Source organism: Mobula hypostoma, chromosome 18, assembly GCF_963921235.1.
Source record: "Mobula hypostoma chromosome 18, sMobHyp1.1, whole genome shotgun sequence".
Taxonomy (NCBI): Eukaryota; Metazoa; Chordata; class Chondrichthyes; order Myliobatiformes; family Myliobatidae; genus Mobula; species Mobula hypostoma.
Genome location: NC_086114.1, coordinates 58,887,526 through 58,903,968, shown reverse-complemented (window position 1 = coordinate 58,903,968; position 16,443 = coordinate 58,887,526). Strand labels below are relative to the sequence as shown.

Sequence of the window (16,443 nt, the reverse complement as noted above, 5' to 3'; positions counted from 1 at the left end):
ATGACCATGGGCATGTCAACGCACCCCAGGACGAGCCAGAGGTACTGCTGTTACTCCATCCATGGGACACAGGACCTGAGCTGGGCGACTTGTCCGAGCTCTGGACGGGCTTGCAATGCCGGTTTTAGTGAATTTGTGGGGGGCCTGTGTAAGGTAATGTAATTGGTGTAAACATACAGAATTCACAGTCACTGACATTGAGGTGGAGTTCACTTTAAGAGGCTGGTCTGACGTGATGACGTACTTATGTGAAGTACGTTTACAGTGCTTTGCCTTCAGTTTATTTGAGTTCAATAAATGGGTAGCCATGGTTATTTCTTAAACATAAAACACCTCACCTCATTTTATTTGCGAAAACCTACACAGCTACAATGGAGGCACAGCAGTGATAATATTTCTTCAGGAGTTGGAGGAGATTTAGTATGTCACCTAAAACACTCGCAAATTTCTACAGATGTACAGTGAAGAGCATTTTAACTGGCTGCATCACCTCCTGGTATGGGAGTGGTGCCGGGGGGCGGGGGCGGTGGCTACTGCACAGGATCGAAGTAAGCGGCAGAGCATTGTAAACTTAGTCAGCTCCATCATGGGCACTAGCCTCCATAGTATCTAGGACATCTTCAAGGAACCTCATCATTAAGAGAATGCCCTCTTCTCATTGCTACCAACAGCAAGGAGGTACAGAAGCCTGAAGGCACACACTCAGTTTTTTCCCCTCTGCCATCCAATTTCTGAATGGACATTGAACCCGTGAACACTACCTCCCTACATTTTTTTTTTGTTTCTATTTTTACACTACTGAACTATAACAGTGGTCCCCAACCACCGAGCCGCGGACCGGTACAGGGCCGCAAAGCATGTGCTACTGGGCTGCGAGGAAACAATATGAGTCAACTGCACCTTTTCTCATTCCCTGTCACACCCACTGTTGAATTTGAACGCACGCGAGGTCATTACCCACGTGAGGACATCAGTCGGTCATTAACCTACAACTACTCGATGAGTAAAAACAAACGTCGCTTGAGAGTTTCTTTGGAAGAGATGGTAGGGGACATAAAACGCCTAACGATGATGATAACGCAGAGACAGCTGAGGCCGAGACTGCAAAAAAAAAAGAAAGCTTCCTTCAACAGAAAATACAAGGAGTCGTACATGAAATATGGCTTTATTGCAACCGGAGACTTGCATGCTCCAAGCCCCCTGTGTGTGATATGTGGAGACAAGCTGTCTAATGAGGCAATGAAGCCCTCAAGACTGCTTTGGCACCTGAGTCCAAGCACCCTTTGCTTCCATTTCCAACATCATATCTCTGCGAAGTGGAGTTTTCTGCAATGAATGCAACGAAAACTAAATTGCGGAATAGACTGGACATAAGGAACCCCCTTATGACTTATAATTGACTTATCACCATATTCATGCAGGAAAATATGCGCTGTGTGTTTATTATTAAATTCGTTAGATAAACCCTTTCAGAAACAAAATTGAGTGTATTAGCCACTGATAAGTGACTTATAGTTGACTTATACCTATATTCCGGTCGTGATTAACCCCCCATCTCCCCGCAAGAATATTGTCAGTATTAAACCAGGTCCACGGTGCAAAAAAGGTGGGGGACCCCCTGAACTATAATATATATATCTACTGTAATTTGCAGTTTTTTTCTTTTCTATTATCATGTATTGCATTGTACTGCTGCTGAAAGTTAACAAATTTCACGACATATTAAACCTGATTCTGATTATGGTCTTATCACTTAGTCACTGTGAACAGTCCACACTGGGTCACTGGGACACCATGTACAGGTTACACCATGTACAGGTTACACCATGTTTCCAGCAGCTGAATCCCGGTCTGTCCTCTTCAATACATGAAAACTTGTCATTAAAGTACAACGTTCAAATCAACTGCAAAGAATTATGTCCAGACTTCCGAAAAGGTCGGTACAGATTACATCACACCAAGCTGATCTGACTTCAGGTTTCTGAGCTCTGAATCTCCAGGTGAATCTGTGTCCGGGTGTTCCGAGTAACCCTTTTCCCAAACTCTTCATAGCTTAGGCCTGTGCAGCTCTGTCTTCGGCAGATGCTGCCGCATAGACCGCCCCTTGGGTTTCAGTCGTCTTACCTGCTCTGGAGAATCCAAAGAAAGACCATAAGACAAAGGAGAATTAGGCCATTGTTGGAGCCGATATCTACTAATGACTGGAGATGGACAGGAGGATCTGAGGAGCCAAGATCAGCTCTTCCCTTCCTCCGTAACACATGGAGAAGCTATGCTGAAGAGAGAGGGGAGATGAGGAGAAGACTGGGGAGTGAGGGTGAGAATGGGGATGAAAGGGGATACGAGGAGGAGAGGGCAACTAGTGAGTGAGGGGGTGAGAAGGAGGGGTGGAAAGGGGGAGTTAGGAAGAGTGGGGAGTAGAGGGGGACTGGGGGAAAGTGAGTGGGGAGGAGAGGAGAGGAGGTGATGTGTTGGAGAAGGGAGAGTGGGACGAGATGGGAAAGGGAAGAGGGAAGTAGGGAGGAGAGGGGAGAAGGGAGAATTGTGAGTGGCAGCTGGGGAGAGGGAAAAGGGGGAGAGGTGGTTGGGGCAGTGGCCAGGTCCTGGCTGTGAAATTTCATGAACTGGTAACTGATATTGCCTGAGCAGTTCATTGCAGTTTAGTCAAACTCAAGCATGTTCTAGCAATTTTGACTAAACCTCAGTACTAACATTGTCAACCAGAGCTGGACCCGAGCTGAAATTAATACACATTTCTCTGGATCCCAACATGTAAGAAACTGAACATTTGCTCCGAACCTATTGGACTCCAATTGACCCAGTGAATCACTAACTATAGCTAGACACATTTATTTAGATTCTTAAGAAACATCCATTATTAACCCCTCACCTAGGGAGCAACGCAGTCTCTTCCTCACCTTGCGAGGGCTACTGTGAGGCAGGGGGTCCCTAGATGTCCTGGGTCCAGAGCTGTTAGTGGTAGTGATCAATCATCTCAACCCCAAGGCAGCTTTGCAGAGTTCCTCAGTTTTCCTAATGCTTCATTACTAATCTCTCTTCGGTTCTAGGAACTGGGAATGTATGCTGATAATTACACATCACATACAATTCCAACTCCTCAGCAGCTGAAGCAGGCCAGACCTACACCAAGTTCAGACACGGGCAGGAGTTAAACTCAGTGATGTTCTTCCAGTCAGGATGGTGTGGAACCAGCTAGTCATGGTGTTCCCCTGCACTTGCCCTTGTTCTTGTTGGCAGAGGTTGTGGCTTTTGAATGTGCTGGGGGGGTAGGGCTGTATCTTGTAAGTGGCAAACACAAAATACTCTGCAGATGATGAGGTCAAAGCAACAGTGACGAAGGGTTCTGGCATGAAATGTTGACTGATCATTTCCACGGATGCTGCCCGACCTGCTGAGTTCCTCCAGCGTGTTGTGAGTCTTGTAGATGGCAAGTTGCAGGGGCAGTAAAATTTCTATCAGGATGCCAGTACAGGATCTTTAGGTCCCAAACCACCAAGTTCAGGAACAGTTACTACCCTGTGACCATCAGGCTCCTGAACCAGCATGGATAACTTCACTCACCTCACCACTGAACTGATTCTACGACCTACAGACCCACTTCCACAGACTCTACTGCTCAAGCTCTCAATACATTTTCATTTGCATTGTTTAGTTTCTCAATAGAACAGCACAGCAGAGGAAAAGGCCAAAGGGTCACAACACAAGACTAATTCAGATAATGACCTCTAATCAATTAATCCCTTTTGCTTGCACATGACACATACCCCTCCATTCCCTGCACATTCACGTGCCTATCTCAGAATCTTTCAAATGCCTCTGTTGTGCTTGCCTGCACACCCAAGAGGGGGTCCAACTCTGAGCATCCCACACACCACTGATGCGGTCACTACTGACTGAACGTCAATGTACTGACCACCCACCCATATAAAGACCACGACACATCAGAAGGTTAGAGGTTAGGTATCTGGCAGTGAGCGTAACATCCCAAAGCCTTTTCAAAGTCAGGTGTCCAGGTGGAACACTCGAGTTGCCTAGTTCCAACTACTCTGAGAAAGCCCGACACCATCCAGAACAAAGCAGCCCACTCTATCAACGCCCCATCTACCTCGTCCTCCCTCTCCCGAACATTCACTCTCTCCACTGCTGTAGATACCCCTACACCTCTGTCATCACGAACAAGGGCGACTGGTGCAGAGGAACACACCAGCAGCAGCTTCCCGTCCACGTCCCACACCATCCTGACCGGTCGAGCAGCACAAGTCCTTTACTGACACTGGGTTAAACTGCAGCCCCTCACAGTGAGGGAGCTCACCCCCACCTTCTCGAGGGATGGTGGAGAGCGACAGTACACAGAACAGTAGAGTGTCTGTTATATCGTACCTAACTAATTAAGCTATGATACCTATTTAAACTGATCTCTCTGCATGCACATGATACATATCCCTCCACTCCCTACAAGAGTCTATCCAAGAGCCTCTTAAACACGTCTATCACATTTGCCTCTACCATCACCCTTCCATCAGGTCATCGCTCAGCCTCAAGTTTTGTAACACTTTATCCTGCACTCTGCTATTGTTCTACCTTGTACTGCCCCAATGATCTGTATAGATGGAGTACAAAACAAGTTTCTCACTGTACGACAGTACAGTTGACAATAGTAAGCCGATTTACCATTTTGCCATTTACTGAATTCTCCATATATCACATGCCCTCTAATCCAGACAGCAACCTGGTAAATCGATTCTGCACCCTCTCCAAACCCCCATATCCTTCCTATGATGTGGCGACCAAACTGAGTGCAGTTCTCCAGATGTGGCCTAACTAGAGTTTTATACAGCTGCAAAACAGTTACGAACTGGGCTGACGTTAACAATGTTCTGCCACCAGGGGTCGGTATTGGTCTCAATATTCTCTGGACGTGGCCTGGAACAGCAATGCTTGTGGTGAGGCTGGGCACTGATGGTCAATTCCAACAGCAGCAGATGAACAAACCAGAGGGAGAGTAGCTGACTTGTGTGGGAGGAAAGTTAAAGAGTGAAATGTCCAGCAAACAAGGAAATGGAACTCAGTGTGTACAGTCAAAGCGTAAATGTTAAAGTTTGGGTCATTTTGTTCAACCGCATCTAAACTCCCACCAACACCACTTCCACCTCAACCCTGAATTGTCAAAGACCGACTTTCAAACTTCATGTCAGCATGTTCAAGTTTACCAGTCCAGTGGCTCAGCCTGCTGTCAGTATATCACAGTGCCAGTGTCGTCTCCCAACCTCCTCCCCCTCCCTCATCACTTCACTCCTTCTCTCCCTCGTCACCTCCTCCCTCACTCCTCGTCACCCGCTTCGTGCCTGCACTCCTTCACCTGTCATCCCTCGAGGATTTGCTCTCACTCCGAGCCTACCGGCCTTGTGTTCTCAGGTTCAGTCTCAGGATGTGTTAGCAGGTAAAAGGCAAAATGTAAAATGTGAAATGTAATTGCCCGAGGTGCAGTGTGTGGGATGGATCAAACCCTTGTCTTTGAGTGGACAGAGGGGTAGGGGAGTTGAGGGATGGCGAGAGGGAGGCTCTGATACAGCCAGACAGATGTCAGAAGCCAGGCCATTGAATTCTTACCTTCTCTTCAGAAAGTAGATGGTCAGTAACAAGGCAATCACGACAAAAAGTACACAGCCTAAAACAACCATGACGAGCACACCTGCAGGGGAAGAGGCAACAAGACCAAAGACATTTGGATAAATGGGAGGGATATGGGACTAGTCTGAAGGACAGAACGGATGAGCTGGGCTGCGGCCTGTATCTGAGTTATACTACTCAGTAACACAGACTGGCAGTGGGAGCGTGGTGCGGAGTATCAGTCTCCACTTGCTTCAAGCACAGTTGTGAAATTACTTTTACTTGGGGACAGAATTCCTTGCACAGAGTGCACAGAGAGCTCCTCATTCCCCAAGCAAAGGTCAAACTCCACTCTCGGGCACGTTCACGGGAGCTCTCAATCCAATCCTTGTCAATGGGGATTGGAAATTAGATGCTGGAAATCTTGAATAAAAACAGAAAATGCAGGAGAAGTGAGTAGGTCAGGCAGTGTCTGTGAAAAGGAAAGCATTCTTTCAAGTCTTATAGGTTCTGATAAAGGATCTCTGAGCAGAAATGTGAACTGTTCCTGTATCCGCAGATGCTGCCTGATCTGCTGAGCCGTTCTCCCAGTACCTCCTATTTCTAGTTGTGACCTGCTGGGATTGGTTACTGGGTGCACACACCTGAGAACCATCACCCAATCTGTGGGCACAGTACCATCCCGACGCAAACAAGCCTGGGCAATAATTCCACCACCAACAGGAAGCTGTGATGGAGCAGCAGGCCCATGGCCTTTCTGCCCCTGTGTTTACATCCAGTCGGACTGTGATTAGACAGATATCTTGTACTGTAAACGGGGAGTCTGGTCTCATCTGTCCACTGCAGTACTGGGCTTCACCACACACCACAGTATCAATGGACAGAAGACTGGACACAGACGTGAAGGCAGATCTCTGAACGTCAATCAGGACCTAAGACAACCAACTCTCTGCCGAAGCACCAGTAAATCACAGTAGAGTATGCAGCTGATAGGAACCAAGGCAGCTCCAACGGCACCTCACCGGACACCGCCTGCTTGAACCACCGTGCAAAGGTTCTCCCACGGTGATGTGACTCTTCCCAACAACCAGGGAGGATTGGCTTGGATTATGGTTGTCACATATACTGAGATACACTGAAAAACTTTCATTTCACATGCCATCCAGACAGATGATGAGTACACAGAGGCAGAAAAAAGAAAATCAGAATGCATACTAAAGTGTTGCATTACAGCAAAAATCCAGTAAAGGAAGAGAAATAACGAGCAAGGGCCATGGTGAGGTATGTTCTGACATCAAAAGTTCCAGAATTAAGTACAGTTAGGAAAACTTGGGTGTTCTCATGCAGGATTCCCTAAAGGTTAATTTGCAGGTTGAGTTGGTGGTGAGGAATGTAAGTGCAATTTTAGCATTCATTTCGAGAGGACTAGACTAGAAAAGCAAGGGGGTAATGCTGAGGCTTTATAACACACTGGTGAGGCCTCACTTGGAGTATTGTGAACAGTTTTTGGCCCCCTTATCTAAGGAAGGATGTACTGACATTGGAAAGGGTTCAAAGGAGGTTCACAAGAACGATTCTGGGATTGAAAGGCTTGTCATATGAGGAGCATTTGATGGCTCTGGGGCTGTACTTGCTGAAATTTAGAAGAACGAGGGTAACCACATTGAAACCAATCAAATGTTGAAAGGCCTCGATAGAGGGGATGTTTCCTGTAGTGGGGGACTCTAAGACCAGAGAACACAACCTCAGAATTGGGGGGGGGGGGGTGTCCTTTTAGAAGGGAGATGAGGAGGAATTCCTTAGTGAGAGTGTGGTGAATCTGTGGAATTCGTTGCCATAGGTGGATGTGCAGGCCAAGTCATTGAGTGTATTTAAGGCAGAGGTCAATCGATTCTTGATAAGTCAGGACATGAAAGGTTACCGGGGGAACACAGGAAAATGGGGTTGAGAGGGAAGTGGATCAGCTGTGATCAAATGGTAGAGCAGACTCGATGGGCCGAAGGGCCCAATTCTGCTCCAATGCCTCATGGTCTTAACATTACAGTCTCGGAATTGAGATTGAATAGAGCAGGACAATTATAATCAACGCAATTAGTAACTCACAGAGATCCACCCCATTCCGGCGTGATTTTGGAAAGTATATCCGCTCAAAGTAACCTTCTGTACTGAATCATGGAAACGTTGTCAGTCTGGACACCACAATACCTCATTTTGAAATTGTGTTCCTTACCTGGAGTCAGGCTGCGCCCAGTATACCCAGCCTCTGCAAGGAAAAAGACAGTTACAGCAATTGTTACTATTTCATAGTTTATAACAAGGCTTAATAATTGTTACATTTTCTAACATTCCTGCAGAATGAATATAGGGATTCAGGCCAAGGTAAAAAACACAGAACCTCTAGGGTTGTAATCTCTGTGTCACTCCCAGTGCCACCTGCTAGGCGGTGTGAAGGTAGGGCAGCTCGATGTGTGGCTGAGGAACTGGTGCAGGAAGGATTCAGCTTCTCGGATCCGGATCTCATCCGAGCCCTGTAAAGGAATTTAGAGCGGCTAGCACCCGAACTGGAGAGCCCAGGATTGTGGCAGGGAGCTTTGCTAGTTTGCCAGTGCTACTGGCGGTGGGGTGAGGTGTGGTGAGACCCAATGTAGAAGTCTGGCAAATGAGAAAGCTGAGGCAAATGCAAAAGTTAATGGAAACAGGTCCAATCGGCAGGACAGGAATTGAGGAAGGTCTGAAAGGAAAAGCTGCATTAATTTTAATGCAAGAGTGCTGGATCAGCACATGGGACTGTGACTGTTGCACTGTTGAGGGATGGGTTCTAGCAGCTAAATGCATTGAGATGTAGATGTGACAGGTGTGATGGAGGTGGAGGTAGGAGAGGATGGGGGGGGTACTGATATTAATGAGAAAGAACATCATTGGCAGTACTTAAAATATTCTGGGGGATGTTCCAGTGAGGCTAAATAGGTAGAACTTCAGAATAAAGAGAGGGTGATCATCCTGATGGGATTGTGATACAAGAAGGAAAGAGATACAGTACCCTCAGTACTGTCAGTCCCTCAGTCCCCAAGAGATACTAGAATATAAAAACAAGGATGCAGTGCTGAGGCTTTAAAAGGCACTGGTGAGGCCTCACTGGGAGTACTGTAAGCAGTTTTGGGCCCCTTATCTAGAAAAGGATGTGCTGACATTGGAGAGGGTTCAAAGGAGGTTCACAAAAATCATGAGGGAGTGTTTCATGGCCCTAGCCTGTACTTGCTGGGGTTCAGAAGAATGGGGGGGTGGGGGGGGGTCTCGCTGAAACCTATCGAATGTTAAAAGGCCTCATTAGAGTGGATGCAGAGAGGATTGTGGGGGAGTCTAGGACCAGAGGAGACAGCCTCAGAATTGAAGGATGTCCATTTAGAATGGAGATGAGGAGGGATTTCTTTAGCCAGAGAGTGGTGAATCTGGGTATGAACTTCTCCTTTCACAACTCAGAAACCACCCTCAGACAACAGGAGATGTCCTCTGATACCAAGGATGTGGCAGACCTTAAGACAGAATAGGGAGCTGATATACTCCCTCCACCCATTCCCAGTCCATCAGGTCTGCTCTGCCATTCGATTGTAGCTGATTTATTTTCCTTCTCGACCCTATTCTCCCGCCTTTTCCCATAACCTTTGACACCCTTACCAATCAAGAACCTATCAACCCCTGCTTTAAATATACCCTCGCGATTTGGGCTCCACAGCTGCTTGTGGCAACAAATTCCACAGGTTCGTCACCCTCTGGAAAAAGAAAATCTTCATCTCTGTTCTAAAGGGACATCCTTCTAATCTGAAGCTGTACCCTCTGGTCCTAGACTATCCCACTATTGGAAACATCCTCTCCATGTCTACAATACCTTGGCTTTTCTATCTAAGCAGGCTGCACAATTACCATCCCCTCCTCCCCCTCATCTCTGCACTATCCACCTGACGAATCTTCTTCCAGTCCCCAGCTCCATTGATCAGTGTTGGGGATCATGGGGTGGATACCATACCCCCCTCAGACCAATCACTTCCTGCAACATCACCCACTTCTCTATCCAAGCCTTTGGATTGTAAACTCCTCCATATGACCAACTAAGTCTTTCGGCCCTCAGTCCCACCCCCCACCCAGTCCCATCAATCCCACTGACTCTGCCACTGTCCAGCTGGACTAACGCCACGCAACCCACCAGCACGTGAGAGGAAACTGGAGCACCCTGAAGACAGCCACGCTCTCACAAGGAGACTCCACTCAAACAGCACCCGAGGTCAGAGCAAGAGTCACTCAACTTGAATGATCAGGTCATTCCAATATCCCTCTCTCTCTCTCTGGCTATCCATCCCATAGGACGATGATGGTTCCTTTCAGTCAGTTAGCCCACTCCTCAGAAAGGAACAGTGTGTGTGCGAGTGGATTTTAGGTGAGTAGGGGGTTGCGCAGGTCCAGACCCACCCTCTCGACATCCCCTCCCAGATCCAGCAGCATGGTGGGGTCCAAGACGGCTGGGGGAAGTTCTGTTGCAGTGAATGGCCAGACCAAGCTACGATGCAAGGGATGCCCTTTCCGCACTTCACGGCACGTGTTTGCTAGATGGCCGTTGACCCTACGAGAGGGTTCGTCCGCCCTTTGACAGGTCTTGTTTCTCATCCGGGAGGGTGTCTAGTCACCCTCCTCACCAGGCGAGCCTGGTGGGGGAGCCGGTTTAGTCGCCGACCACCCGACAATGCGACAGGTAGTATGGTACCAGTAGCACTCACACGAGTGACCTGACCAGAGTGGAATCACACTGTGTATAGATCAGCTGCTTATTTCAGCTGTCCCACAGTAGGACAGGCACCATCTTTCAAAGCCTATGGCATGATTTAGACTTTTCTGAGGTGTGGACAGACTCCTTCCAGCACCTATTGAAGATCCTACAGATTTCCCAAAATTAAGATCTACAAATGGGACAGTACGGGAAGGTGAACAGATACAGAGGGCAGGATATAGATTTGCAAGCTCAATCACATTTGGGAGGGGTGAGGCGAAGTTTGGGTGTTCAAGTGGGGGAGCTGATGGGCACTAGGAAAGGTCACAGGAATATGGTCTTGCTCTGAGTGTCAGCATTGCTTCAATAGACTGAATGGCCTCATTCTATATCTGCTGAGAAATGATTTGTGAAGGTCATACTGTACACTGTAATGGCAAGATCCAGCTTATCTTTACAAGTCAATGCATTAAATTAAAGAAACAGGAAGTTATGTTGGAACTTTATAAAATGCTGGTTAGGCCACATCTGGATATTGTACTCATTCTGGTCACCCTGTTACAGGAAGGATGTGGAGGCACTGGAGAGGGTGCAGGAGAGCTTTACCAGGATGCTGTCTGCATCAATCAGCATGTGCTACAGGGACAAGTTGGACAGACTTGGGTTGTTTCCTCTGGAGAGGTGAAGATTAAGGGGAGATCTGACAGCGGTTTATAAGATTATGCGAGGCTTAGATAGAGAAGATAGCTGGTATCTTTTTCCCCAGGGTTGAAATGTCTAATACTAGAGTACGTGCATTTGAGGTGAACGGAGCTAACCTTAAGAGCATTAAACCATAAGACAAAGGAGCAGAAGTTGGCCATTCGGCCCATCGAGTCTGCTCCGCCATTTCATCATGAGCTGATTCATTCTCCCATTTAGTCCCACTCCCCCTCACCATAATCTTTGATGCCTGGCTACTCAGATACCTATCAATCTCTGCCTTAAATACACCCAATGACTTGGCCTCCACTGCTGCCCGTGGCAACAAGTTCCATAGATTCACCACCCTCTGACTAAAAAAATTTCTTCGCATCTCTGTTCCGAATGGGCGCCCTTCAATCCTTAAGTCATGCCCTCTCATACTAGACTCCCCCATCATGAGAAACAACTTTGCCACATCCACTCTGTCCATGCCTTTCAACATTCGAAATGTTTCTATGAGGTCTCCCCTCATTCTTCTAAACTCCAAGGAATACAGTCCAAGAGCGGACAAATGTTCCTCATATGTTAACCCTCTCATTCCCGGAATCATTCTAGTGAATCTTCTCTGTACCCTCTCCAATGTCAGCACATCCTTTCTTAAATAAGGAGACCAAAACTGCCCACAGTACTCCAAGTGAGGTCTCACTAACACCTTATAGAGCCTCAACATCACATCCCTGCTCCTATACTCTATTCCTCTAGAAATGAATGCCAACATTGCATTCGACTTCTTCACCACCGACTCAACCTGGAGGTTAAGTGTTTAAATTCGAGTTTTTGTTAAACACAGAGAGCTGGAGGCATTCAAGAGGCTCTTAGACACATGAATGTGCAGAAAATGGAGAGATACGGACAATCAGCACAAGGGATTAGTTTAGTTAGGTATTTACTTACTAGTTTAATTAGTCTGGCACAACATTGTGGGCCAAAAAACGTGTTCCCATACTGTACTATGCTCTATGTTCAGAAACAATGGGTTTGGAACATATTAATAAGTTTAAACTGAGAAAATTATGCCGTTGCCCATTGACATGTAAAAACAGGAAGGCAGCAATTATTGGGAAACTAATCACAATCTCCTCCTCTAATTCCTTGCTGGCAATAACAGTGAATTTACTGTAAGGTTACACTCCAGTCTGTCTCCTGCGTTTCCTGATCTACTGCTTTGTGTGGAAGTATTTCAGTTTGTGGTTGCTGAAGATGTGGACAAAACATTCCCAGACCTCAATACTATAGTCATCAGTCAGTCTGGGTGAGATGAAACTGTGAGTAATCTCATTGCTCTAGGGTAAACCTGTTCAACCATTTGCGGAGTTTGACCGTTGGACAAATTTCCCAAGCATTGACCAAAGCCCATGGAAGTAATTTGGTCTTGCAAAGACAGTTCACAATAACATACCCCTTCCAAATTGCAGCTTCCACACCCATAGCCCCTGCTTATTCCCACATCAGATATGGATAAGAACACATCCCACGCCAGTCTGTGGTCAGACTCTAGCTTGAGATTTCATTCTGGGACAGAGGAAATGCTGTACTGCTGGAGGGAGAAATCCCTCTAATCTTTAATTAGAGAAGCACAGGAACTGAAGGTTTCCACAAATCCACCATCACAGCCTGCTCTTGTTTTATTCCCCAGTTACTGGTGACCACACCCAACTCTCTAAATTACTGACAAATGCTTCAACTCTCCCAATGATCAGTAACCGCCCCAACAATGCATAGAACATTGAGTAGTGCAGAATGATACAAGCCCTTCAGCCTGCAATGGTTCTCGCAGTAATGGCTCTCTCATTGTCTCCCCCTCCTTCCCTACTCTCGCTGTGATGCCATCAGGATGCTTCCTGACTATTGGTGACCCTGGCTTTGGGCATCAGGGAAACTCTGAACAATGCACAACTGGTTCAGGTTTTCCATCACGAAGATCCGGGCTCACGCCAAGCCTTGGCTGCTGTCAGTTTGAAGTCTGTCTGTGACCAATTGGGCTTCCTCCAGGGGCTCTGATTTGCTCCCACATCCCAGAGAGTGGTAGGCTAATTGGCTGCTGTATCTTACCCCTAATGAGTGAGTGTCAGTGTGTCAGAGCGTGTGTGGTGGGGGAGCTGAGGAGAGTGTTGGGACAATAGGATAAGTGGTCAGCACAGACTCAGTGGGCTGAAGGGCCTGTTTAGTGCTGGGTTACTGTCATTTTCTGAAGGAAATTGCTGTCAACCCTTCCCCGTGCGCTACGCACTTGCACCATCACAAACAATGCTCAGGGCAGGAATTAACCATTCTCCCAGCAGCCCACTCAATGGTCAAGGGTGCAGGACATGATCCCACTCTCACCTTGGAATGAAATCAGAACCTTTCTCTCTCCGAGCTCCTGAACATGCCTGTAATTGTTCACCATCTCCATTCGATTATCCTCGTCCATGTTTGAGAAGTACAAGTCACTCTCCAACTCTAAAAGCTGCAGCAGATGAAACAGTTGTTGGTTACAAGAGCATGATGCCAAAGCGTGGCTGGTGGAATCTCTGTAGTGCCCATCAGTCAATACTCCCCAGGGGAAATAATTCATGGAGCTTATGCTGGGGTGGAGACTGGGGCCGAACGACTTCTTCAAAGGGAGACTCCTTCACATGCCACGATAATTCTGTGAACTTGAGCTTTTTTCACAATACATGGAGGCCATTCAGCCCAGTGAGTGCATGCTGGCTCCCTTGAGGGAGGTCTTCCGGTCCCAAGCCCACCTTACACAGCTCATTCTCCCAACCACAGCTGGCCGAGGGAGGCAGGTGGTGACTGGGGCTTGCAGGCAGCTCTGGAACTCTCCCACACCACAGGACGCAAGGGGACTGAGCAACGGGCACGAGCTGGAGCACCGTTATAATCCACAGCCCTGGTTTTGTCAACACAGACAGACAAAAACCTGCCACCCCTTTGAAATCCAACAGCAACTGACCTTCACCCTCTGGCGTGCAGAATGCAAGAGCAGGGAGGTCATGACGGAACTTGACAAAGCTCTAGCTAAACTCTGCCACAGATTGCCACACAGCCGTCTGCAATGTGACACAACGCACCAACGTCAACAGGTGAAGCCAAAAATCCACCCACACAGGCCACCGGAGGTTTATCGGCTGATTTTGTAACTGTCGCAGATCCCTAGGGGGGTGTGTGTGTGTGTGTACGTGCGCACTGAAGCTAACACTCATGTCCCTACAAGTCTGGGTGATGACTGGGTGCGTGGGAGCCCTGCCACAACGGGCTGGAACACAGCACGGGACCCAGGCTGACGCTGACAAGGGCAGCAGCAACTCAGAGGGCTTGAGTACAGGCGGAGGGTTAACTTGGCGGCCCACTGGGGGTTGCTGGACATCGAGGGTTGAGGAGCTACCACTGTTCCCTGGGCTATCTCTGTGCCCGCTAACCTCGGATATGGACTTCCGTCAACCTCACAAAGCTGCCATTTCCTCAAGCAATGAGGCCATTTGGCCCATCAGGTCTGCATTGACTCTTTGGAAGACAATTAGTCGGTACCAGACAGTGTTCTCCCTATTTCTCTGTACCTTACACCTCACTACCTAACAGACTCCCAGCCAAGTAGTTGTCCAGTTCTTGGCTGTTATACATCTATTGTCAGAGAAGTACTTGCATAAATAGGTGAATCACTTTCATACAAGCAAGGACAGAAAACAGGGCAAAGTGAGTATACTTATTTATTCAGTAAACTATGGGTCAAAGTATTTGGTGAGTACATTTCTAACCTTTCTGGCTTCAGTCTCGTTGCCATCTGTTCTGAAATTGTTAGGTGGTTGCGTTCAAGAAAACAACGAACATCTGTTCCGGTACGTCATGACAGCGTTTTTAAATAGTCAAAAAAGCTCACTTTACAATTTAACTCTCACGCTGTTCACACCGACTGCGCGTTATAACAGCTTGCGCAGTACCAAGCAGAAGCAGAAAAAAGCATTGTTGTTGTGGTGTTGTCATGACAGCATTTTTAAATCTCTCCGGTTACCCCGTACACACTACAACGGATATTATGCATTTTCAGATTTATTCACTCTGGAGACTGTTTCTGAAAATCTCCGTTTTCAGGGGATGAAAACACCGTTTCAGTTTGGACAGAAGGTCAAAGCGAAGAGAAAAGGCTTCATTTTCAAAATTATCCGGCGTAGTGTGGACGTACCCTTAGAGAATGAGTAACCCTAGTGTACCCAGGGAGTCACCCTGCCAGGAGGGAGCTGTATGCTACTGGACATGTTAATGAACGTTATGTTAATGCACATTATTTTAATGCATGGAATCTATATTAATGACTGTGTTAAGTGGTCTTGAGATAATGTTTTATGTTAATGAATTGCTTGTTTTATGTTAATGAGATTAACTCTTTCCCAAGCTTTCTCGGTTGATGCCACATCCAATGGAAAGCCACGTGGAGAAGGATTGAAACCAAGGGTTACCAACCTTTTTTATGCCATGGACCAATGCCATTGAGCAGAGGGTCCGTGGATCAGGCTGAACAACTGTGTGACAGACAGCACAAGTTGTCTTTGGGTTCATTGAGGCCAACATCTACTGCCTGCCTGACTGTGAAGGTAGTGGGGTGAGCTGGCCCTTTGGGTGAAGGTGCTCCTACGGGGCTGCTGGGAGCGAAGGAGTGGGGTGGTGGGACAACCTGGATGTGGAGCTAGTGACAAAGAAAGAACATAATAATCAGCCCGCGAGGAGCTGGGTGATTTGGAGAGATTCCTGCATTTGGCCGGTTTCCGCATCCACTGACGCGGAGGGAAGTTCTCCCTCAGCCGGAGAGGGTATGAAGATCCAGACTCGGGTCCAGACGGCTCGGTTACAAGGAGAGGCTGGTCAGGCTGGGACTGCTTTCTGTGGAGAGTAGAAGGCTGAGGGGTGACCTTATCGAGGTTTATAAAACCATAAGGTGACTGGTCACAGCCTTTTCCCCAGGATACGGGAGTCTATAACTGGAGGATGTAGATTTAAGGTGAGAGGGGAAAGATTTAAAGGGGACCCGAGAGGCAAGTTTTTTCACACAGACTGTGGTCCCTATATGGACTGAGCTGCCAGAGGAAATGACAGAGGGAGGTGACAGGGGGTGTTTAGAATGCATTTGAACAGGTACGTAGATCGGAAAGATTTACAGGGATATGGGCCAAATGCAGAAAACCAGCGTGGATGAGCTGTGCCCTGCTGTGCAACTCTATGAGCTACTTCCTGTGCAGAGGGGACACTGTAACTCAGTCACCAGTGCTCACTGCGTTCCTTCAGACAAGCAGCCTTATCATTCCAAACTTGGAACCAGGATGCACAGT

General features: G+C 47.5%; 1 protein-coding gene across 2 annotated transcripts in view; it reads right to left on the bottom strand.

The window, feature by feature from the left end:
* Nucleotides 1-494: 494 nt before the first annotated feature.
* ca12 (carbonic anhydrase XII) overlaps nt 495-16,443 on the bottom strand; it is a 65,321-nt gene continuing 49,372 nt past the window's right edge. The window contains exons 8-11 of one of the 2 annotated variants that reach the window (XM_063070253.1): nt 13,460-13,583; nt 7,862-7,894; nt 5,632-5,713; nt 498-2,129 (exon numbers count right to left, since the gene is read on the bottom strand). In XM_063070253.1, the coding sequence (XP_062926323.1) occupies nt 2,054-2,129; nt 5,632-5,713; nt 7,862-7,894; nt 13,460-13,583 (315 nt within the window). In that variant the 3' untranslated portion in view covers nt 498-2,053. Of the gene's footprint in view, nt 2,130-5,631; nt 5,714-7,861; nt 7,895-13,459; nt 13,584-16,443 lie in introns of both variants that reach the window. The other variant, XM_063070254.1, reaches the window with a different exon arrangement.